Here is a 24,392-nt window from a genome sequence, read left to right as displayed (position 1 = left end):
TTTTTTTTTTTTTTTTTTTGTTTCTTTGTTTTCCAGTTCGTGTTCTTTCCTTTTTTAATGTTTTGCAATTTTATATGTTTTTGTTTTAACTTTCTTTCTTCTTCTTCAGTGAAATCGATCTGCTTTAGTTCATCCAAATAATGCCTCGCAGAAGATCAAACTTAGGTCGTCGTACTCGCGGAGAGGAAGCAATTCACTCGATCTGCCACAGCAACGCTTGGCCGGGTACAGCTAGTAAATTATAAATTCACAATTTTAATATATACTCCGTGAGAGTCCCTTCCAAAAGTCAGGAATCATAAAATCAATGTGTACATACCTTCTTGCTTGTAATCCACGTGGGCATGGCGTCTGACTATGTCTAGCACCTCATACAGCAGGCGGTCCATAATTATTAGTGTCGTAGGTGCTATCATGTGCAGAAGCAACTTCGCTGTTTGGTAACCCTGATAGAGATTCAAACATAAGTTCACTGCGTGCCCCAGTAATATAAGCAGCTTATTCAAATTTTGCATGGGAGGACTCAGCTGTTCTGAGACTGTCAGAGTTCCTCAGTGTCTTCAAGAAGGGGGAAAGATCTCAAGACAGCCGGTTCACTTGGCCGTGACTGGGATTATGGTCTGCTTGAATACGAGTGACACGTCATAGGTAGACTACTAATGTACATGGTCGCGCACAGCGTAGAGAAATTAGCGTAACAAGGGCGAAGTATGAATTATTATAAAATTACTTAATGAGAAGCTTCATTATTTGTATTGTTCGCTAAATAATATTGGGGCGATGTGGTCAGGAGCCAAGACTGGTAGAATCCTAAGTCCCGCCCCGGGCGGCTGCAGGGTGGTGAAAAACAGGAATTTGTGCCTCATACCTGGATTTTAGGAGAAATCAGGATTAAAGGAAAGGTGAAATTATCAGATATTCCCAAAAAAATTGAAAGTATTTTCAAAAGAATTTACCCAACTATCTTGAATATTTGGGGGCGACATGAACGTAAGTTTGTAAAAAATTGATTTGGTTGACCACTCTTTTCCTTGTTGAAAGAAAAATCTGGCTACGTCCAAGGACCTAGGCGAGGAAAAATTCTGCTACCTCCTTCATTGGCATCAACTTTGTGAGAACTTCGTCAAAATTAATAACACGAAATTGATAGACCCTGTGCGCAAACTCATATCATGTGTGTCGAAATTCCTAAACCGGTTTATTTGCATTGCTACATAACAGGTTTAGATTACTAGCAATTAATGGTTATCATCCGAAAGAAAGATTGGTATAAATTAAATTAAATTTAACATAAAGTGGAGAAGAAAAGGACTTGAGGTTCTCACAGCTGTGATTGTGAAGCGTTACGTGTTAGCTCAAACAAAGGATCGTTGCCGAAGAAAATGCCACTCCATATTCATGGTCGAACAGTAAGCCAATCAAAATGAATCAGCAGAAGGAGGTGATAATCTGCGAGCTACATGAAGTTACAACCCAAAAGAATGTACTCAAAACCTAAATAAAGTAAAACATTAAATTTGTCCCTGTTCTTAACTCGCACCATGAATACGTATGGGGAAGCGGAAGTATAGCTCCACGTATTGATCTCGGCACTAGATGGAGGTGAGTAGTCAGTTTCATGCCCCTGCTGCTTTAACCTTGGGGGAAATAGCTCCCGATACCCATTCTATAGGAGGACGAGTGGTCCCCATAACCAATCCGGAAGTTGAGAAGAGCAAAATTTTGTCCCTGACGGGAATCGAACCCCGGGCTCCAGCTCGTAGCTCGTCTTTGGTATCGACTGGGCTGTCCCGGTCTTTCCTCATAAAGTGAACTGTTTTTAAAATGTTGCATCCCTAAAATAATGCCACACCAGGAGGCCGTTTGGCTCGCTGTGCTAGGGTCAGCGTTGTCAGGAAGGTGGGATCAGCGGGAAAAGTAGTACACGTAGTAAAGAGGGGACATGTTTGTTTTTAAACGCATGCAAACAAATTTCACACAAAATTTCGAGGCATGTTCAAGATCATAGAGCATTCGAAGAACACAGATAAAATGAAAATTGTCAAAAAGCTCCAGAATCAGTACCGGAATTACAGTTTGGGCGGACCGGGGGGGCACTCAAAATGCGGAGGCCCCCACCAGTAACGAATTTAGGTTATGGATTTTTTTGTTCTCATTTCTTATAATAACCAAAAACAGAAACTCTTCGTAATTTTTGAGAAGTAAAATGTCTGAATAGAATCCGCAGATTCTATTCTATTTTTGTGGTGGGGGGGTACCCGGGGCGTTTCCCACCTAAATCCTGCCCTGCCCAAAAACTGATACTGTTATGTATGGTTCAGAAGCTGCAAGAAAAATTAGTCACCAGTTTCTTGCGTTCCTGGCGCCCAGGCAAGGCAGCACGAGGGTCCATTAGAGCTACTCGTTCCACCTTCTTGAGCGGCATGAGTGTGTGTTTTTGAGACTTGCGGCGCCGGGCATCAATCCGCCGGAAGTACTGTGTGACGTATGTGTTGTCGAACTTGATATCCGAGAGATACTTGTCGTGATACTTCTGTGCCCTGTGGCATTACGGAGAAACAAATATTAAGCACTCAAGTCAGTTGTAATTATTATCAGTTGATTATTAAACGACGCTGTCAGTATCGAATATATATATATAGCGTCAGATTATATGATATTAATAAGAGACTCAAACTCGGCGGTGGTCAAGCTTACGACCGTTCAAGTGACTAAGCTGCAGTTGTAGCATAAGATACGTAAGATAGGCGTGATCTGCTCTATAACGTCTGTACTGAAAGAGGACTTGTGTGTAGTGCAAAATGAGAAATTTCAATAACATGCTATAAGGCCAAGCATTTTCATAACGAAAAAACCCATCATCTTGTCAGATAGGATGTTACGTAAGGACAATTTCCATAAGTGTTCAGTTGAAAAAGAATGCCCTGGCCTTGACGCAAAGACGAATTGTTTAGCGGTAAACCGCCAGCCGTAAAATAACTTTGAATTTGACTTTGACTTTGATTATTAACGAACGTGGAGCAGTTGGGGGGGATGATAACTGGTGGGGTCAAACCAAAATGCTAGCAGAGAACATAGTTTAGTATAATTTTGTTCACCACAAATTCCACATGACTTGACCTGGATTCGAAAGCGGACCTGCAGACCTTCTGCTTGCCACGTATTTTCACGCTGGTTTCTTGCTCGGTGCATTCGTCTATCCTGAAGATGTAGGCGATATTTGCCTCCGAAATGTCCGTTGACTTTCACCGGACTACACCGCGTTATATAGATTAATCATTCTGTTAATCGATGCTATATAGTCTGAACTACTAACAGCACCTTCATTCAGAGGATAAACGAATAATGACGGGCCAAGTTGCTTACCCGATTATTATGCCGACGAAGGTGAACGCGAGTAACCGTTTTATATAAAAGATGATCGTCACCAGTAACTGCTTCTTCCTCTCGAACTCTGTAAGCACGTCTTGGGCTGAATCTGTTACCTGTTTCACGTACAACTGTAACACGAAATTAATGTTATGTCAAGACAAAATCACCCTTCTTGAGAAGTACTCTTTGTCTAAAACACATCTCCGGAGGGCACGTCATACCTTGAATAGACCATCTCCAGTATATGAACTTGGTTCCCACCTGTGTTCAAAAATATAATCTAGTAACTTGCTAATTGTGACGCACCGATTTACGTCATTGTCTGCGATTGCACATTTTCAGAGATGTGTATGTATAAGGGCAGTAAAATGAAAACGGGTCACCACGCATAACTCACATGGCGAGCAAGTTGGTAACACGGGAATTTCCTTACGGTACGAACATATGGTGGGGACTCGGGGGAGCACAGTGACAGCATGCCCTTGCACACTAGTCGTTTGTTAATTTTGCTGGAAGTAAGGTTAGCGCTACATGTTGTCGCCGAACATCCGTAATGGAGGTCGGTAAAGAAGAACAGAGAAGTGTAGTGCGCTTTTGACTGCTGAAGGAGTAGGAGGACGAGAAATTTATCGTCGCATGTCTGTTGTTTACGGCGAACACAGCATGTCCCGTTCGCGTATGCTGGCATGGCATTAGAGATTCCGAGAGGGACGTGTGTCACTACAAGATGATGCTTGCCCTGGACAGGCTCATCGTGTCATCACTCCTGATGTTATTGCTGCGTTGGATGGTCATATCCAGGCAAACCGACAGATCACTGTGGAAGGAATTAGTCTTTTGGTGGGAATAAGTCGCGCTTCCGTACACGGCCACTGTGACAAAACACCAGCTGTACCGCAAAATTTGCGCGCAGTGGGTTCCACGTCAACTCAAGGTAGAACAGAAGACTCAGAGAATGGCTGCATCACTGGATCACTTGCAACGATACCATGATGAAGAGTATGCTTTTCTGTCCCGTATTGCCACTGGGACGAAACTTGGTGCCACCATTTTGGACCCGAGAGCGAATGGCATAGCCGACAGTGGAAACATGTGAATTCTCCTCCACCTAAGAAATCGAAAGCCGTACACACAAGTTCCGGTAAAGTGATGATGATGATCTTCTTCTACTGCAAGGGCCCTCTGCTTTCGAATTTCTCGAACATGGGGTCACAATCAGTGCACAGCGGTATGAAGACACTTTGCAGAAACTGAGACGTGCCATAAAGTGAAAACGCCCTGGAATGCTATCGAACGGCATTGTCCTTCTTCATGATAATGCGTGCCCCCACACTGCCAAATCTGTGAGGAATATGCTACAGAGATTTGATTGGGAAGTGTTTCAACATTCCCCCTACAGCCCAGATCTCTCTCCATGTGTTTTTCACATTTTTTGAGACCTAAAGAGAGACATTCATGGACATCGGTTTGCATCGGATGAAGACGTGTGCGGCTGTGTAAAGATGTGGTTCCGTAGACAGCCCACAAGCATTTTCAAGGATGGGATTGACCGTTTTATTTCCCAGTTGGATAAATGTTTTAAGAGTTTTGGAGATTACTTTTGAGGTAAGAAATGTCATTTAATGTGTTTTGGCTTCTGACACGCTTTAATTTGACTGCAACTCATATATACGTAAATTTATTCCTGTAACAGGTCGTTGACGACAGTAGGGTTGTGAGACGTCGAGGCTCCAATATTTTCTAGACAATCGGCTCACATATGGCGGTGAAGTCAGCCTTACGCGCCGACCGTCCTTTATCCCCGGGAAGATTCCTGGTACTTATTTCTGTTAGAGGCTGAGTCGAACCCAGGGCCATAGTCCGGCTGGAAGGTTTCGGTCAATTGAAAAAAATCCAATTACCTCATCGGGAATCGAACCCGCTACCTTCGTGCTTGTAGCACAACCAATTATGCTACTGCGTGACCTCCATGTGTATATAGGCAGGTAGACTATTGTAATTGTAAGGTATCAAGGATAGAGCAGAATGAATGCAATATTTGTTTAACGTCTGAAAAAAATAGTTACGATAACCCAGATGGAAGGATATTACGGAATGTGTCTTTAAAATTTAATGGGCACTACATGTGCCACATGCTTTAATATACGAGAAATCTGCAGTTTTCCCTACAGGGTGTAAGCCTCTTTATTTGTTTCTTCTGGTTCTCACAATAAACAACAATTCTTTCGTTAAACAGCATTAACCGGTTGAGCTTTTGAGCGGAGATGTAATGTGTTTCCTGTGAGGTACCTGTGGATATTTATATGCGTTGTTTAGAAGAAACTTAGTCTGCGTAAATTTTATATACCACTGTCTGGTGCTCATTCAAAGACTGCTAATGAACAAGAAAGATCTGTAAAAACAAATATTTTTTCCACATATTTGTTATACATAATATGCAGGCTGCAATAAATGTGTATGTTCAGTAAGAACTGGCTCGTGAATGAGTTATGCCCAGTGGCGTAACTCGTATACTATTTTTGTTCACTTAGGTATCACTTTAATTCTTGTACTGGGGTTTTACTCAGGTCTTTCTGGTACAGTTAGAACGGTGTATCTTTTCAGTCTATGCGTAGTTTCGCTATTGTCTTAGTAGGTTCATTGCTAGTGCATTAATGCGGTTTTCTAATTTTCTTATGTATTTGGTGTTTTCTTTTTTTCGCTGAGCCGCGTTCATTTATAAATCTTCATGGATCCTGTGGTTGTTTATGTACCAAGGAAAAACAAATATGTAAAATTCTTTTTCGAATAAAGCAGCAGCCAGCTGGGGACTAATATTATGGTTCCCGTATTTAATTTATTTATTGAGCAGACGAGCGACTTTCAGGGTCTTGAGCAGAGCTCCGCTCCTCGTTAGTAGATCGTGACCGTACGGCAATGCCTAAAGCAGCTTACCAGTTTTGGTGCTTGTGGAATGTGGTACTGTATTGTGACATCTTTGAAAGCGTCCTTCAGTGAACCATTTGATCTCTTGAGCGCCTCGTACCCTGCTCCGAACATGGGATCCAACACTTGGCTCGCGTCGCACGTCTTGCTTCCGCCTATGGCTGTCGCCGAAACAGAAAGCAGATAACTCTTTCAACAACCAGCAACAATTTCTATGTAAATTGTCAGAGTCAGAGTTACTCTACGACTGGCGGTTTACCGCCAATCAGTTCGTCTTGGCGATAAGCCCCTTGAGACTCACAACCAGTAATATTATTTTCCAAGTGAACGCTTGCGGTTATAGTCCTTATGTAACATCCACTCTGACGAGAAGATGGGTTTGTCGTTTATAATTGCTGCTGGTCCTCGCCAACGCAGTCATTCTAGGGTCCGAGTCCCGCGGGACTTATGACCATATTTTACTGCTTCAGATTCGTGACTCCCCCAACCTAAAAGGCCAGGTCCCCGTATTTATATCCCCAGGAACGTGGTGGCCCAGTTATACCGCCAGGCACTGGGTTCCCTTTCCGCCGCCCCCTACTACTCACAGGGCTACGGTGGTGGTATTCGAACCCGCCTGCACACGGGATCTGAACCCCGTCTGATTTGTTTGAAATATTTATAACAGCAGCTGCATGTTCGTTCCGTTACTGAGAAAACTTCAATCGGTTTAGCGACGGCCTATGGACTGGACTGCCGGGGTTCGATTCCCAGCAAGGGGGACAATTTTTGTTGACTCCACAGCGTTCAGACGGTATCTGGAGGTTACTTCAACCCCACGAAGTCATGATCCGGTACTGGTATGGTGAGTTCGGTTTGCTCGAGTTATATTTCAGTCCGTATGGTTGATAGAACGAGGTGCCGTAACAAAATTATGATTCACTCGGAGCCGGCCTCAGATTAACAATTACAAATTACAGTGCAATTTACTGATGACACAGCTAATTTGACAGGACCGTGTATTATACAACCACGACACAGCGTCTGCCTACCCGGTTCGTGTCATTTCCTTCGATCTGTGACTTCACTTATTACGTTGAGGAATAACATATAGGAACACGGCGGATGCGCAGTGAAACCGATTTTCGTTATGTTCTATGACAAAATTGTCTTCACATCTACAAGCGTTCTGATTTCAGTGGTAAATTATTGCGTGGTTTAACTAAGTAACTAATATTTTGTTATTCTTAGTAGGGTGAGACTGAGTCCATTTGGTACTGGGGCCACTTCTGGCCTATTGTACCGTCCACAGATGATAGATGCAGGTGGCTGTGGAGCAGTTGGTGGAATGAAGATTGGCAGGAGTAACCGAAGTACTCGGAGAAAACCTAACGGCAATATGTCCACCACACATCCCACATGACCATACCCGGACTCGACCTGGGCCGCCAAGACGGGAAGCCAACGACTAACCGCCTGAGCTATGGCGCGGCCCTACTAACTAACTACTCGTACATGGAGCTGAGCCCTTCTTGAGAAGCCGTCAGTTGTACAGCTACTCAAGAATTTCTCAAAATTTTATGGAACCCGAAGATTCATTACCTTGTTCACAAGAGCCTCTCAATCCAGTCCATAGCACCCCATCCTATCTAGGATCCATTTTAATAATATCCACCACCTATGTCTTGGTTTTCCTAGTTGTCTCTTTCCTTCTGGCTCTCCCACAAATATCACATATGCAATCTTCTTCTCCCAATTCTTGCTACATGCCCTGCCCAACTCATCCTCCTTGACTTGATTATTCTAATTGTACTTGGCGAAGAATACAAGTTCTGAAGCTTTTCATAATTGCGTGGTTTATAATTATGAATTTGGAGCCTCCTCCGAGTGAGGACTAACTGCTTACCTTCCACAACGTTGCAGATGAACGTGAGCTTCATGGGCCAGCACAGGAGCCACGCAGCCAAGAAGGACACTTTGCTATAACACTTGTCATAAGCTTCGGAAAACACCCGTCGACAGTTCGATCCGGCGCGGCTGAGGATATCTGCACAGAGTTAGCAGTGCGAATTTGGTGAGCAACATGTCTACATAGTTAAACAGCAGTTCGTTTGTTAAACTCTTGTAAATGTAACAAACAGGAATAAGGAGATAATAACGCAGTGTAGTCTGTTGAAGATCAACCGAAATTTCGGAGGAACATGTCGCCTCCATCTTCAGGGTCGAGGAAAAACAAAGCAACAGACCAGAATGAAGCAGGTAGCAAGCAGATACAGACCATCTGTTTGCAACTTGTTTTATGTTTGTTTCTTATGTTATTCTTTGACCTTGAAGATGGAGGCTACATGGTCTCCGAAAATTCACTTGGCTATCAACGAACTGCAAGAGATTGTATACCAGAAGATAGGGCTCGTCATAACTACCGCTTTGAGAACCTCAAATCTTACAGCAATTGGAACATTTAAATTCCTCGTGCAAAATTGATATGTAGAATATAGTGGTTTGACAGTATGCCACGGAAAGAGCTGTCTTTTGAGCTTTTCTTCTAAGCTCTCGGGAACATCTCAGCAATTCCCTTTCAAAGCTCAAGTCTTAATTACGTCTCTGTAAAATTTCCACAGGTGCAAGACACGTATGTCATAGACGTGAGAGCAAGTGAACTGGGGGCTGAAACATGGCTTCAGTATTTTGAGATGTCTGAGGGGGTTAGGCAAAAGTAGTAGGCCACTTTCTTTCAAGTATCAACAATTACTTCGAAACTTAATGTCAGTATATAAGCCTATATAGCGGTATATATAGGCTATATACACTAGTATATAGCCTATGTAGCGGTTGAAGAACGGACAACGGGAAGAAAGGAAACACCGAGCCAGAAAAAAAAACAGTCAGTCGCAGTCTAGCATTCGCCGGAGTGAATGGAAGCAGGAGAAGTAAGTGAGATACTGCAGAGGGCTGTAATTGTGAAATTGTAAATTGTGTAAATGTATGAGCGAGTGGGCAGGTCACGGTAGCCGAGTGGTCTAAGGCGTGCACTGTCTTCGCTCGCTCGAAAGCCGGGATCGTGGGTTCGAATCCCACTCAGGGCATGGATGTTTAGTTTGTGTGTACCTTTTTCTGTGTTTGTATACAGATAGAGGCCTTTCGACGAGCTGATCACCCACCCAAGGAGTCCTACCGAATGTCTAAGATCTAGAAAAAAACCGAAGTGAACGGAGAAGTTCATGGAGGTAGGCCTAGGCCCACTGGGGCTGTAGTGCCAAGGGGGAAAAAAAAGAGCAAGTGGAATTAAATCGCTATATCCAAGATGGCTTGAAGTTATTTGTCGCGTGACATGCACAAAACACGTGACAATATATAGGCCTACTAGAAGCCGGGATTGCTCAGCCGGTATAGCAGCTGGCTACGGGTTGGACGGCCGAGGTTCATATCTTCATGGCATGGTGCTTAATTGATTAGCATAGGAATTAACTCGCTTTATGCATATAGGCTTACAAGATCAACATGCACTTAAAATCCAGATATATACAACATTAGAACACTAGGAAAATGTGAGTGTAATGGAACTTGTATTACAGTCCCAGGCCAGAGATGACATTCACATGTAAGAATTTATTATTTGACTTTCACATCACGTATTTCAACAACATATTTTGTATGTAAACAAATTTTGGGGAAAATCTTGAGCTTCAAATTGCTGATGGGAGAAAAAGGAATGAAAACACGAGATATCCTCCCCTTAAACAAGAGTGAAGCATGTTAATACAGCGTATTTTTCTGTCGTATCGTTCGAAGACTAGCTTCTTAAGCGAAATTTTTACACAGTATTTACTTTTCCAAACATTATGTGCCCAGAAATCGTAAACTGAGGAAATGAAACAATTTTTCTGCTCGTTCGACCTACTCATATATATATACAAAGTGTTTCACGACTTTAGGGCATAACTGCAGGAGGTGATTTCCTAGGTCTTTGTGATCAAAAAAGTTCATATAAACATGTGTCCGATTTTGGACGGTTACGGAGTTATGACCGTTTTTTCATTCCCGTACACGCCCTCGTGTGAACCGCGTCTGTCATCTGGCGGGTCGCTATTTTTAGCCAGCTACAGGCAGAGCCTTCTCGTTATCTCGACACTTGAGAGGTACCTAAGGCGGGGTGGGTTGGTATGTCCGGCCACGGCTAGTGTGGCGGCTACTGTTGTTCAGAACAGTTCTCATCTCGGTGCGTCTGTTACGTTCACGATGCCATTTACATTTTCATTTGAGGAGTATGCAGATATGATTTATGTGTACGGGTTTTGTGACGGTAACTCAGTTCTTGCCGTGGCTGAATATCAGCAACGGTTTCCGAATCGTAGAATACCGAACCGGAGAGTGTTTACTGGAGTTTACCAGGCATTGCGAGATACCGGTAGACTTACCGGCGTTCGTATTGCAGCCGAGCGTGGTGTTAATGAAGGCGTCAATGAAGAAGGCATTGTTCGTATGGTACACCGCAGTCCATGTACGAGTACGCGAAGAATTCCCATCCAGGTCTCCAGGCTTAAGCCCACTGGATTACTGTGTGTGTGGGGATGGAAGAAAGAACTGGTTTACGATGTGAAGGTGGCAACGCGAGATGCTTTGCTCGGTCGCATTCTGCACGCCGCTGACCACATTACGAAACAGCCAGCTAAAGCTACTACGTGCTACCCGCGCGGTTCACCACCGAGCGGCAGCCTGGGTTGCGGCCGGCGATGGCATTTTCGAAAATCAGCTTTAAGCACCAATCAGTTCAAATTAAAGGTAATTTCACGAAGTTAACTTTACATTCATACTATAAATGTATCATGTATTATGCTGGTTTATTATTTTGTTCCGTTTATTCTCAGTAATTGTTACCTTCTATTCTGCGTTTAAAACGGTCATAACTCCGCAACCGTCCAAAATCGGACACATGTTTATATGAAATTTTTTGATCACAAAGACCTCTGAAATCACCTCCTGCAGTTATGCCTTAAAGTCGTGAAACACCCAGTATATAGGATGTCCCAGGAGGAAAAGTTCAATATTGTGGAAGGTCATAGTATCGGTCATTCTAAACAGAAAAGTGTAAAGTACACGTGTCCTATTCAGTATATTTTCCGAGATATTTCACTATACAGTTCCAAGATTGTTGATAAAGAAATATTACGTTCTGTTGATAATACCGGTATTTATTGTTCAAGTGATAAAGCTGGTACAGTTTACTTGGTNTGTGATAATTAATCGTAGCCGTTATTTGTAGATTGTTAAATAAACCAATTAACCATCTCTACGGCGTCTTTCGGTAGCGTAAACACGTTACAATATTTTCCGAGATATTTCACTGTACAGTTCCAAGATTGTTGATAAAGAAATATTACGTTCTGTTGATAATATTGGTATTTATTGTTCAAGTGATAAAGCTGGTACAGTTTACTTGGTATAATACACTTTCGCAAATTCCACCGTCAACATCAAAGCCCTTCGCAGCTCGTGTAAGGACTTGGCGTGTTGCTCGTCTGTACAGTGTATAGTGTACTGTACAGTGAAATAGCTCTATCTCGGTGCAACTCGTGTGAGGACATGGCGTGTTGCTCGTCTGTACAGTGTACAGTGTACTGTACAGTGAAACAGCTCTATCTCGGAAGCCGTTCGGAATAGAGCACATGTACACACATACTTTTTTTGCGTCTAATGACCCACAATATTGACCTTTCCTCCTGGAACCTTTTATATAATCTAGATACTGACAGCGTTGCAAAAGAAGCAGCAAAGAATCTGAATGCTAATTTTTAACGGCTCGCCCTAAAACAAATGGTCTACATGTAAGCGAGCACCTAGGTGCATGAGGATTGGGAGAGATTGTTAATCAATAAACACAGAGTTTAGGACCCTGTCCCAAAAATTTACATTTCTTCATACTCATACGATATACACTTAAAAGTTGGCAACGCCGCCATGTTTACCATTGTACAATTTGAGGTTCTTAGGTATTTATGAGGAATACTATATCCTGGGATATAACGCCGTCTATTCCATTTTAAGTAAACGGACGTTTCGGGGGAACATATCGCCTACATCCTCAGGGTTTAAGAATAAGCCGAGCAAGATACCAGAGTGAAAGCAGGTAGCAAGCAGAGTTCTGTATGTGGCAAAATTGTCCAAGCTTCACACCACAGAAAACATACAAGCGTTATACGTAGTTTTGCGCGCTGTAATTTTCGGAGTTCTAGACACGAGGAAGCAGGGATATTCTTGCTTTCTTCAACAAACATAAACTTGTAATGTCCAGGATCACATAGCTAAATTTTCTATAACGATTAATGCAGGAAACTGAACTACTTACCTTCACATTTCGACGATATCTTTCTCTTGTATCTCTTCTCATAACGAGTAACTTCAGTTTCATTTTTCTGCTGTTTGTACTTTTCCTTTATCTCTTCCTCGCGTTTGGAATCCCCCTGCGAAACATAAACCGACTAGTTCGTGAAATTTGTTGCATTTGAGGTTATGACGGCGTTGAGAGTTTATGATTAGGTTTTTTAGGGTTGTAATGTCATGTGGGTTAGAAATAGACCAACGTTTCGGAGGAAAATATCGCCTCCATATTCAGGGTCGAAGAGTAAATCAACCAAGAATCCGACAGAAGCAGGCGGTAATCTCAACTACTTTCTTGCGTGTTTTAATCTTCGAACCTGAAGACGACGAATAGTTTTTCGACACTTCGAGCTCTCTCCGAACTACACGAAGTTACAAGCCAGAAGACAGAGCGCAGTAATGAGTCTCGAATTGGACGGAATAGTGAAGTCGATCACAGTGGCTGCGCGGTCTAAGGCATGAAATCTCTTCGCTCGCTCGAATACTCGGATCGTGGGTTCGAATCCAACTCAAGGATTCTATGTTTGTGCTGTCCTGTGTATCGGTAGCGGCCTTGCGATGAGCTGATCCCCCGTTCAAGGAGTCTTACCGACTGTGTATAGGATTAAAAAATGGATGAAGCGGCTTAGGTCCAACAAATGGCTGTGGAGCTATAGATAGATAGATATGTAGACCAATGGAATTGTCTACTTATTACGGTAGTTCTTTTGTGATTTTTTCTATTTGTTAAAAGTTCTGTTATTTGCAGCCAGGGTGCGGCATGGTGAACTTTTTCATGGGTTAAATGATGATGAACCAGCAACGCGCCTACTATCTAGTTTAATTGTCTTGGCTCACCCGTTAGTTTACGGGAGATGGGTTATAGTGAGGGATGTGCTCCAGTAAGCTTATTATAAAGGCTTCTGTTCGGGAAGAAAGGGGGATGAACCGGAAACTACAGGCGATATGAACTAGTTTAGCATTAGCTCAATGAGATTAAGTCTCAGGTGCATCCAGGCCTCGCATTAGCGCGGAGACAAGAGTGATTAATTCTAGGCACTATGCAACACTGTTTAATGAGCACTTTTAATATATACGAATTAATATATACGTATTTCCGTCAGTAACATTGGTTCTAATTGCTAGTTAGATGCTGACCTGAGAAATCTACTTAATATGATTGGCGATTGTTCTGGTAACATTTCAAAATAATTTTTCTTTCACTTAAACCCTTAAACTAAACTTGGATTACACTGATTTTGCGGCCGGATCCTTGGCGAGTTATTCGCCGACTGTTTCATTACCACACTTCGAAATAATTTTACTTTCAACTAACGCTTTTGAACCAAACTTGAAATTACACTAATTTTACGGCTGTATCCTTGAAGAGTTATTCAGCGACTACGTTAGGAGACTGACTCTGTTTTGGGGCAAGAAGTCTTCACAGCTTCAGCTCCGCCTCCAAGTTACTACACTAATTTTTGCTGATTGGAGCAATTTGAATGTTCGGAGTATACTCTAATGCTCACTGCTCCAGTCTTCTTGTTTCAAGGGACTCTCACCCTTGAGGACCTAACGCACTTTTTGACAGTTGCTTGAAAAATTATACCAGTAGCGTGGGTTGTGAGCCTTCCCACTTATGAATTACGGGGTTCAAAACCTGTCAAATGTACTTTACCAAAGGATCCCGCCGGTCAATTTTCGAACTGAATTTCCTGGAAAACGCTGCCGGTGCTTCCTGCCTTGTCTTTGTAGAAGTGAAGCAGGACCTATTCTTGAAACGAAGAATCGGGCTAAGTCTCCCTTGAATATTCCTTACTACGTACATCGTAAGCGTAATTACTATCATAAGAAACTTAATTACAAATAAAGCTGGTGGTGTCAGTGGCACGGCTACGCTAGACCACAGACTAAGAAAGGCTCACACTGGATGAATATTCGTCCAGAAGGTAAAGACCGTTTGGTGATTAAACAAAATAGATGAATAAAATAAAAAGAAATATTTTGCATCATTAAATCAGACCTCAAATCATTTTTCTCCATAATCCCCATGAAGATTCAGGCACTTTTAGTCTCGTGTGACAAGTTTCTATATGCCTATATCATAGAAATCTGCCTGCAGTCCATTGAAGTAGTCTTTAACGGTCTTTTTCACATCTTCATCGCTACGCATGCGCGTGCCGCCAAAAAACTGCTATAAGTATGTGAACAAGTGAAGATCACTTGCAGCCAGGTCCAGAATGTAGGAAGGAAGGGGGTAAAGATGTTCCAGGCATTTTATACATTCAAAAACCAAATTACAGTTAGCATTTCACAATCGGCGGGATTCCTGATTTTCTTACTAGCGTTAAATTCAATAAAAAATAAAAAAAAAAATAGAATCAGCGCCTTATTCACTTGGCTTGTTACTAAAAGACAACTGAGACCCGTTAACTTAGAAACGGTGCAATTATAACTTGTGCAAGTGCGGTCTTTGTTTTCTGGAGGACCCACGTATACGGAGGAGGGTCAGTAAATAGGTCACAAATGGATAGTAAACATAAAACGTGTGATATTCGAACCTGAGAAAACATTTACTTCTCGACAAATCATCAACCAATACTGATACATTTGTCCTATCGCTTTAGCAGTGCGTCGAAGCCCGCAGCATAGGAGCCTTTTGACTGAGCCTTTTGACTGTTGTTTCAGTCACTTCCGCACCTCCGCTTCAACCTCTTCGTCATAAGAGAAACGTTTGCCACCAAGTTGTAAAATGATTTACGCGACAAACACTTCCCACTGTAAGCAGGAAACATTTTTTTATGAATATCCTATGCATTCAGTCCTTCTGCCCACAAATAAAACGCTCAGCAGAACGTTGTTCTTCTGTATTATACTCCTCACGCACGGTCGCCAATTTCACTATTGAAACCAGCCTCTGAATATGCACATGCGCGTCTGCTACCTAGACTGGCATGAAGCCGGACTGTGCTGCGACCTAGTGATAAATATACAGTGCGTACAATCAAGTGCGCGCCGCGGCTGCGATTTGCCGTGAGTCATACCACCGCAGAACGGATGCAACTCCTCCCCGCGACTGCAGTGCTCCTACGCCGATGGTTGCATAATCGGAACCCGAGGTTGCATTAAACAGTCAGTCTTTGTCTTGCTGTGGAAGTGGAGTGGAATGTTTACAGCTGTCGACAGACGGTGGAAATGAAGTTCACTATTAAACAGCGTGTGTTTATTGTCGAAACTATTGCAAGGAAAAACATTTACAGAAAATTCGCACGTAGGTTTCGTCAGAAATATCCTGACTCGCCAGTTCCCACAAAGTCGTGTGTAAACAGGCTTCTGAAAAAGTGGCGGGCCACAGGTTCAGTGAGTGACAAGAAGAAGCAATCGAAGAGAACTGTGCTGACTGAAGAAAAGGTTAAGGATATTCAGGCAAGATTACAGATCAGTCCTCGAAAATCGTTAAGACGCTTAGCACAGGAAACTGGTGTTTCGCTAGGATCTGCTCGCACAGCCACAAAGTTAATCAAATTTCGCCCGTATAAAGTAACAGTTGTGCATGAGCTGAAAGAACCAGATCATGCAGCAAGAATTCGTTTTTGCAACTGGCTGCTGCAAAATGTACACGATGGAATAGTGGATCCTCAGCTTCTATTCATGACTGATGAAGCGTGGTTCCACGTTGGTGGCCACGTCAATGCACAAAACGTAAGAATATGGAGCAATGAAAATCCTCACGCTATACAGCAAGTGCCATTACATAGTGAAAAGGTGGGTGTGTGGTGTGCTGTAAGCCCGCGGCGAATCATTGGCCCCATATTTTTCCACGATACCGTGAACTCTGATCGGTACATTAATGACATACTGAATCCCTTCTTCGATCAGTTGAATGCCGAAGAAAGACAATACGGGTATTTTCAGCAGGACAACGCTACAGCACATACGGCTAATGCATCCATGGTCGCAATACAGGAAGTGTTTGAAGACAGAATTGTCAGTAGAGGACTGTGGCCTCCCAGATCCCCAGATCTCAGTATTTCTGATTATTATCTTTGGGGCAACCTGAAGCAAAAAGTCTACAAAAATAATCCCCGCAGCATTGATAGTCTTCAAAATGAAATTACACGCGTAATTCATTCAATTACCGTCGACGAACTGCAGAGAGTGTCGCGTAATTTATTTGTGAGATGCGCGGCATGTTTGCAAGCAGAAGGAGGTCACTTTCAGCACCTGTTATAAACCACGGTAAGTTATCTTTTTACTGTATTCTTATAAATGTGTGCATGTAGAGCAACTGATGGACGGAGACTCAGCGACACCACTACACTCACGCTATCGGGGAACGGCACTGCAGTCGCGGGGAGGAGTTGCATCCGTTCTGCGGTGGTATGACTCACGGCAAATTGCAGCCGCGGCGCGCACTTGATTGTACGCACTGTAGAAAATGTATTACACCCATTACAGCTGTTTTGCTTCCATTTGTGACCTATATTACGACCTATGTCGTATTAGACAATTAGACATGAAGAATGACTGAGCCTTATCTCCAGTATCCCTACATTGTGGTGCCTACACAGGGGTGCCACGTTATTTCTCAGCTACACAGATCGAACCTGCTCATTGTTCCAATTTTTGCCTATTTTGTGACAGTTAAACCATGAAAAGGACGCGTAGCACTCTCATAGCTGAGAAAGTGTCCAGGGAAGTCTTCGTGGGAAATAGAATTTTTGTTATATTCGCATTTACAGATTGGAAGAAAGGAATTTTGCGAAAGCTGTTACATTCTTCACCTTGGAATTACCTGTATCTCATATATAACTAACTCCATAGAGCTGAGTACCTCTTGAGAAGCCGCCAATTGTGCAGATACTCAAGAACTTCCCAGCATTTTATGGAACCCGACTGTTCATTGCCGTGTTCACAACATCCCTCCACTGGTCCCTATCCTGAGCCAGATTGATTCAGTGCATAGCATTCCATTCTATTTCTCTAAGATCTATTTTAACATTATCCACCCACCTACGCCTTGGTCTGCTTAGTGGTCTCTTTCCTTCTTGCTTTCCCACCAGTATCCTATATGAATTCCTCTTCTCCACATTCGAGCTACATGCCTTGCCCATCTCATCCTCCTTGCCTTGATCATTCTAATTATATTTGGCGAAGAGTACAAGTTATGAATCTCCAAATTATGTAGTTTTTTCCAACCTCCTGTCACTTCATTTCTCTTAGGTCCAAATATTCTCCTCAGCACCCTGTTCTTAAACACTCTCAGTCTATGTTCCTCCCTCAATATCAGAGTATTTCATATATATATAATATTGTGATATGCAGACATATTGCTAGGGAAGGACTCGGTAAACAAGCCCGCAACAAATACGCAACCAACAATATATTAGACCTATTTTAGGCGACGCGTACAATAAACGCACGCAACAGTAAAACAGATGTTGCAAGAAGTACACGTCTTTTATATCTGGGTCCGCGCCATGCCTTCTGATAGGAAACGGATCTGTAAACACGTATCCTTAATAAAACACAGGTATTTTCCGTGGAGTCCGTGCCGATGGGTTTTCTTGAGGACAATCAGCGCTACAAGGTGGATGAGGGTTCAGCTGTGGAGTGTTAACCAGAGGGCAGCGAAATCGGAAGAATCTCATTGCTAAGATTCGTTACCAGGAGACATCTAGAGAGGACACTGCAGAGGAATTGCCATTGTGGAGAACTGCTGCCAAGTAATGACTAGTGAAATTAGACCGAGAGGACGTAGTGTGGAGTGAATTGTAGTTACGTCCTGTAATCCAATCCATACCCCGTCTACAGTCACCAATACACGTGACAGTATATATTCATCTTAGATTTATCCCTGTGTTCTCTCTTTATTCGTTTCAGAATTGCCGTCGTCTGATATTTGTGTTGGTCATGAAGTTACCTGAATTTCGTCCATGTAATCGTTGTCCTCTCTGATCTTATGCATTTCTTCTTCTCCCTCAAACTCCTCGACCATCGGACGCATCATCCCTTCTACAGACCGCATGGTGTCCTTTACCTCATTGACGTCAGCCTGTGGAATGAATAAGCAGGCTATCACAACATCGTATGGGGCGAAAGCAGAAAGGTAAAAGTATCCCTGTAACAGGCGGTGAAGGCCCATAGGGTTGTGAGAGGTCGAGGGTTGCACATTTTCTAGACAATCGGCCCATAGATGGCTGTAAGGTTGTCAGCCTTACGTGACGGCCGCCCTTTGCCCCCAGCAAGATCCCTGGTACTCATTTATGTTAAGTCGACCACAGGGCCATGATGTGGTTGGAAGGATTAGGTCAATTGAAAAATGCAATGAACTCATCGAAAAGGAACCCGCGAACATACGGCTTGTAGCACAGTGCCTCACCCAACTACGACAGTAAACCTACTGGGCGGGATGGCGGATAGATACAGAGGTCTAGCACTGGCCGTGCCATAGCTCAGGCGGTTAGTTGCCGGCTTCCTACGGCGGCAGTCCGGGTTCGATCCTAAGTCAGGTCATGTGGAATTTGCGGTGGACAAAATGGCACTGAGCTAGGTTTTCTCAAAGTATTTCAGTTTCCCCTGCCAATTATCATTCCACCGACTGTTCCACAATCATCATCACCCGGGGCTGGTACAATATCCCAAATAATGGCTGTCATACCAAGTGGACTCAATCTCACCCAATTCCAAGAAACCAAATAAAAAACACACGAGGTCTAGCACTATGAATATGTTCGACGTGAATAATCCGGCTATAAATAGGTGATAATTATATAAAATTGCCAGTAAATTACCATTACCATAACATACATGCAGATATGCTCAAAATCTACCGCTCATGTTTACATATGAGTCAAATATGAAGCGAGGGATTGGATGTTATTATTTCAGACTTTAAAGTGTCGTTGTTTCGGTGAGGCGAACCACCAAACGCGTCCCTATATTCCAGGGAGAAAGGACGTGGCTTCGCTTTGCCTACCATCGCAAATTATTCTGATGTCACAAAACTCGGGCACGTTCGTGATATTGTTTCTATTGCGCAGGCTCACGCCAGTACTTTCCACGTTGACATGTGTAGTTATTGTTCTGTTGGATTCTCACTTAGGCGAGAAATCCCGACGAAATTTTATTAGAAAATTCTGAAATGAAATGACTACTTGGGAGACATAGGCGTAGATGGAAGGATACTGTTGAAATCTATCTTATGGAAGTAAGATTTGTACGGTGTTGAATGTATCATACTGAATCAGGATTGAACCTTCTACAAAGAGAGGAATTTCTAGATTTGCTGAGTAACTATCAGCTTCTTAAGGATGGTTGCTGCATGCACTCAAGTTGAATTTTCCATTTCGTTTTCTGGATATGGGCTTCCCAGCCAATTAGCTGGAGCTCCAGATGAGCGGTGGTTACTGGCTCTTCTTACAGTATCGTATCTCTGCCGGGGCCGATTAAAACTTGCTCTATTTGTCCTCCTTCAGTGAGTGAAACGCCACCAGGCAACAGTATCGGCTCAGACCTCACCGCCAGCGTTGTCCGGAAATGCTGTGTCCAGCATTCTCTCTCTTCAAGAATATTATAAATATACAGTAAACCCTCGATAATCCGGTTACAGTTAATCTGGATGTCGGATAAACCGGATCGAAAAATAAAAAAAATATTCACAGTTGAGTACATACTTTAAAGATATATCATATTTAGGAAGGCGGATGAGTCACTTGTCTCTTCAGGCAAAGCTTAACACCTTCAAACCTGCATTATTACGCTCAAAAACAAGTCAGTTTCTTAGTCTTCTATCAATGAATAAATGTATTGTTTTTTAATAGTTTCTAAACAACGGCTGTACAGTGATATCTTGTTTACTCGCATCAGCACTGCTTATGTATAATTCAGTTGTCCATTTAGTTCTGTTCACAGTTCTTTAGGGCTATCTTTTGCTTCACTAATCCTGATTATCGCTTAATCGGGACAATTTCCGCACCCCAATTAATCCGTATTAGCGAGGGTTTGCTATACTGTTATATTCTTATCTAATGTAACTGAAACGTCGAAGACATACGTGTAAGTTCAGAACAGCTTCAGCAAATGGGAGGACCATCAACTCGAAACGGGTCTTCGTCAGGTTGTAAGTCAGAGATACGCTGCAGGAGAAGACGCGGACAACTTCGTGTCCGTTGGTGGCGAGATTGTGTACTGGACCAGCCAAGACGAAAGCGATGACAATCACTTTGAGCACCCGTCGACCAACTCGTCCGCAGAATACGGGTAGCGTCAGTGCCGATATGCACCTGGCCTGCAACACAAGCACAAGAAAAGAGGTGGCAGAAAGATCCTTCCCCTCAACAGCCGCAGGACTCAGGACAATAGAGAACAGATATGAGTACAGTAATATAAATGTTACAAGAAATGGTTACAATATTTCGTATGAATACCCGAAAGAGAACTCACATCCCCTTTATCTATATAAACCGAAGGATAAAATGTAATAGGGATAAAAGTAAAGTAAATATATAATTGTTCCTGTGCTTAACTATTTAAGCACTATGTCATGAAAGCATAAGGGGGAATGGACGTACAGGTTCACATTTTCTTGACCTCTGCAATAGCTGGAGGTGAGTAGTCAGCTTCATGCCCCAGCCGGCTTTACCACCAGGAAAGATCTCCCGATGTCCTTCCGATAGGAGGCTGGGTTGGCCTCAGAGCCGGTCTGGACGACATAAAGAAGAGAAAATTCTTAACTCTACCGGGACTCGAACTCCGACCCCTCGGTCGTCCAGCACGGCGCCAGACTTTACACCTACTAGGCTAATTAAAATATGTTAGGAAAAGTTTTAAAATCTGTAACAGACTAGGAACTGAAATCTTGGTGTTAATAATGTGACATGTCTCCCAAAGGCCGCAATAGTGAAGCCAGAGGAGACGTCCATTGCTAGGCAACGACTCAATAAACAGGTTTCGGTGGCAAAGGATACATAAACAATAATAGAGAAGCTTTTGGGAACGATGTTTTCTGTTGGGTCAATGCAAAGTGGTTATGAAGAAGAATTCAATAGAGAACTGGAAGTCCACAGAAAATATAAGGGGCTTAAACTTGGCGGGGGTCAAACTTACGACCGTTCAAATGACTAAGTTGTTATTGTATCATAAGATCTGTAAGTTAGGCATGATCTGCTCTGTATAACCTGTACTAACAGAGGACTTGTGTGTAGTGCAAAGGAAAGAATTTTCTGTAACATGTTATATGTGCGAAATTACACTTGACGAAAGGCAAAATGTATTCATAAGAGACAAACCCATCTCCTAATCAGAGAGGATGTTACATAAGGACTATTACCGCAAGAGTTCAGTTGGAAAAAAACTCTAGTCGTGGACCTCAAAGGTCCTGACGCCGAGACGAACTGTTTGGCGGTGAACCGCCAGTCGTAAAGTAACTTTGACCATGGTTTTGACTTCGAGAACAGGCCGTCGAGTTCCGGAGTTTCAAGTGAGAAGTCAGTCGGGAGTTAAGTTGCGATATTCGTCGGATAGTAACGACGTAGGCGCAGGGAGTTAAAGGATCTATACTGTTATAAGACGTTACTAGGGAACGGATGTTAAAGACACAGCAGGCTGGAAAAAGGCTTAGTANTCCCCCTGTGATATTCTACCAGTCTCTATACCCTACCGATACTGGTGCATGCCATCAGTCCTGACTCAGCCAGCGAGTTCGGCCTCTACTGGCTCAGCGGCATCTAGATGCTTCCCCCATCTACCAGAGGCGTTAGAGTCTATTGTTGGGCGGGAAACGTCCTTGTAATTTGGCTGAGAGACCTTGAGGCATGAGGTTCTTTTACGTGCCGTAAAGCTACGACACGGGACCCACGGCTTAAAGTCCCTCCCGGAGGACTTGTTCCCTGAATTTTTCCGCCCTTAAAAATTCCACGACCTCCGCCGGGCTTGGACCCGCGTACCTTGAGTCATGAGGTGGGAACGTTACCCCTAGACTATGGAGGCCGCTGTCACACCACCTAAATATATGACAATAAGTGACAATGATGGAAATGTTAAGTATCGGGGTTTGCGTGACTAATAACAATGAGTCCTGGATTCGATGATTAGATTTATTAGTACTTCTTTGCAATTACAGTCAACTATAACAGCTCACAATCAATGACTTTCTACGAATCGCTCCATTCCTCCCTGGACCACGAGCGTCTGCTCTCCCACTGTGACAAATGACGAAAGACGAATCCCTGCTCACACACTGAATTGCCTTGAACGACGTCTGCCTGCTCCATCTGGAGCTCATGAGCAGATATTTATTACTCTTTGGCATTTACGGTCTTGTTTTTGTGGGGCGCCCTCTCTAACGAGAGGGCGGGTCTGCCTTCTGTATGCTGCTGCTATGTCCTGGCCAGTGCAGTCTTCCTCGCGTCTGAGTCCCTTGGGACTTGCGACCATATTTTACTGTCTCAGACTTCCCTTTTCGTCGCCTCCTACGACTCGCAGGGTCACGATGGAGGTATTCGACCCAATTCCTAGTCAGAGTTACTTTACGACTGGCGGTTTACAGCCAATCAGTTCGTCTGGGCGTCATTCATTCCTAGGAATGAACTACGAATCTTTTATACCTTCCAGGCGGACAGAATATAGGTCACCATGTCGAAGAGTTAATTGTTCTTCTGTTGTCACGGAAATATGTTTGTTTAGCGACTTACTACCTAGCAACGACTCGTTCGTTGCTATTAGTTGCAGCGGGAACGCGATTTCCGAGCCGTTGCCCAGCAACGGATTAATCCATCACAGTAATGACAACAATATTCACCCCGGTTTCAAGCAGAAGTAGTTCCTTAAACTATGGCTTCGTAGTAATTTTTTCAGCATAGCTCAGGATGGCGTGCGAGCAGACAGTTTCTGCGAGTCCTCTAAATTTCTTGGCAAAAATAGAGGAAATTGTTTCTTCTAATCTCGGCATTTAGCTATTGTTCCAGAAAGTTGAAAGCGACGTGTACACTTTTATCATATGATCTTCTGCAAATGGATCTTAAGCGACTGGGTGTGTTTTATTTCACCCACCCAAAGCGCAGAGTTCAGTTATACTCACTTGGATTGATAATGCGTTTCCCAGACCTAGGACGAGGCAGATGGCTGCCCCGACAGCGAGGCAGATCTGTGGCGTGAAACCAAGGTCTGTCAGAATCACTGCATAGAGACCTGTAACAGAAGTGAATCTGTGTCACGAAACATCTCAACAACACGCCCTATTGGCGATGCTCCCTTTCTTGACACCTTTCGGCAATACAGCCGCGATATATTTTCGAGAAGCTCAGAATCAGAGAGAGAAATCATTTCAGTCACTAAATAATATATCCAATCCAAATAAAATTAACTGAAAATGGAAAGTAAATGTATTACTCTGTTGTTCATGTTGGGAGTCAAGTCGTTAGCCCTTTCCATGCTGAGTTTATACTAGAAATATTTCCCTTAGCTTATTTATAAAGAAAAGACCGCCTCTGTGGTCTAGTGGTCAAGAGTTCCTGGCTACAAATCCAGAGACACAGGGTTAGATTCCTGGCGCTACCAGATTTTCTGAGAAGTAGTGAGTCAGGAAAGGGGTCCACTCAGCCTCGTGAGGATAATTGAGGAGCTATTTCAAGGAAATAGCGGCTCCGGTATAGAAATCCGAGATTAACGGCTGTACTGAAGTCACTGGGCGGAGGGCTAAGAAAACGTCTAGATTACTTCCTCGATCCTTGCTTCATTGGCTAGGGGCACACAGTTCA

At 43.2% G+C, this 24,392-nt stretch overlaps 1 protein-coding gene across 1 annotated transcript in view; it reads right to left on the bottom strand.

Moving 5' to 3' along the window:
- Positions 1-24,392, bottom strand: part of LOC111869059 (protein sneaky) — a 166,376-nt gene that overhangs the window by 16,637 nt on the left and 125,347 nt on the right. The window contains exons 3-11 of the mRNA XM_033753273.1: positions 23,714-23,823; positions 20,690-20,923; positions 18,557-18,688; positions 12,623-12,737; positions 8,183-8,323; positions 6,307-6,458; positions 3,367-3,500; positions 2,345-2,540; positions 320-446 (exon numbers count right to left, since the gene is read on the bottom strand). Of these exons, the coding sequence (XP_033609164.1) occupies positions 320-446; positions 2,345-2,540; positions 3,367-3,500; positions 6,307-6,458; positions 8,183-8,323; positions 12,623-12,737; positions 18,557-18,688; positions 20,690-20,923; positions 23,714-23,823 (1,341 nt within the window). The remainder of the gene's footprint in view (positions 1-319; positions 447-2,344; positions 2,541-3,366; positions 3,501-6,306; positions 6,459-8,182; positions 8,324-12,622; positions 12,738-18,556; positions 18,689-20,689; positions 20,924-23,713; positions 23,824-24,392) is intronic.

The sequence above is a fragment of the Cryptotermes secundus genome, unplaced genomic scaffold (assembly GCF_002891405.2).
Source record: "Cryptotermes secundus unplaced genomic scaffold, Csec_1.0 scaffold378, whole genome shotgun sequence".
NCBI lineage: Eukaryota > Metazoa > Arthropoda > Insecta > Blattodea > Kalotermitidae > Cryptotermes > Cryptotermes secundus.
This window is presented reverse-complemented; position numbering and strand designations above follow the sequence as displayed.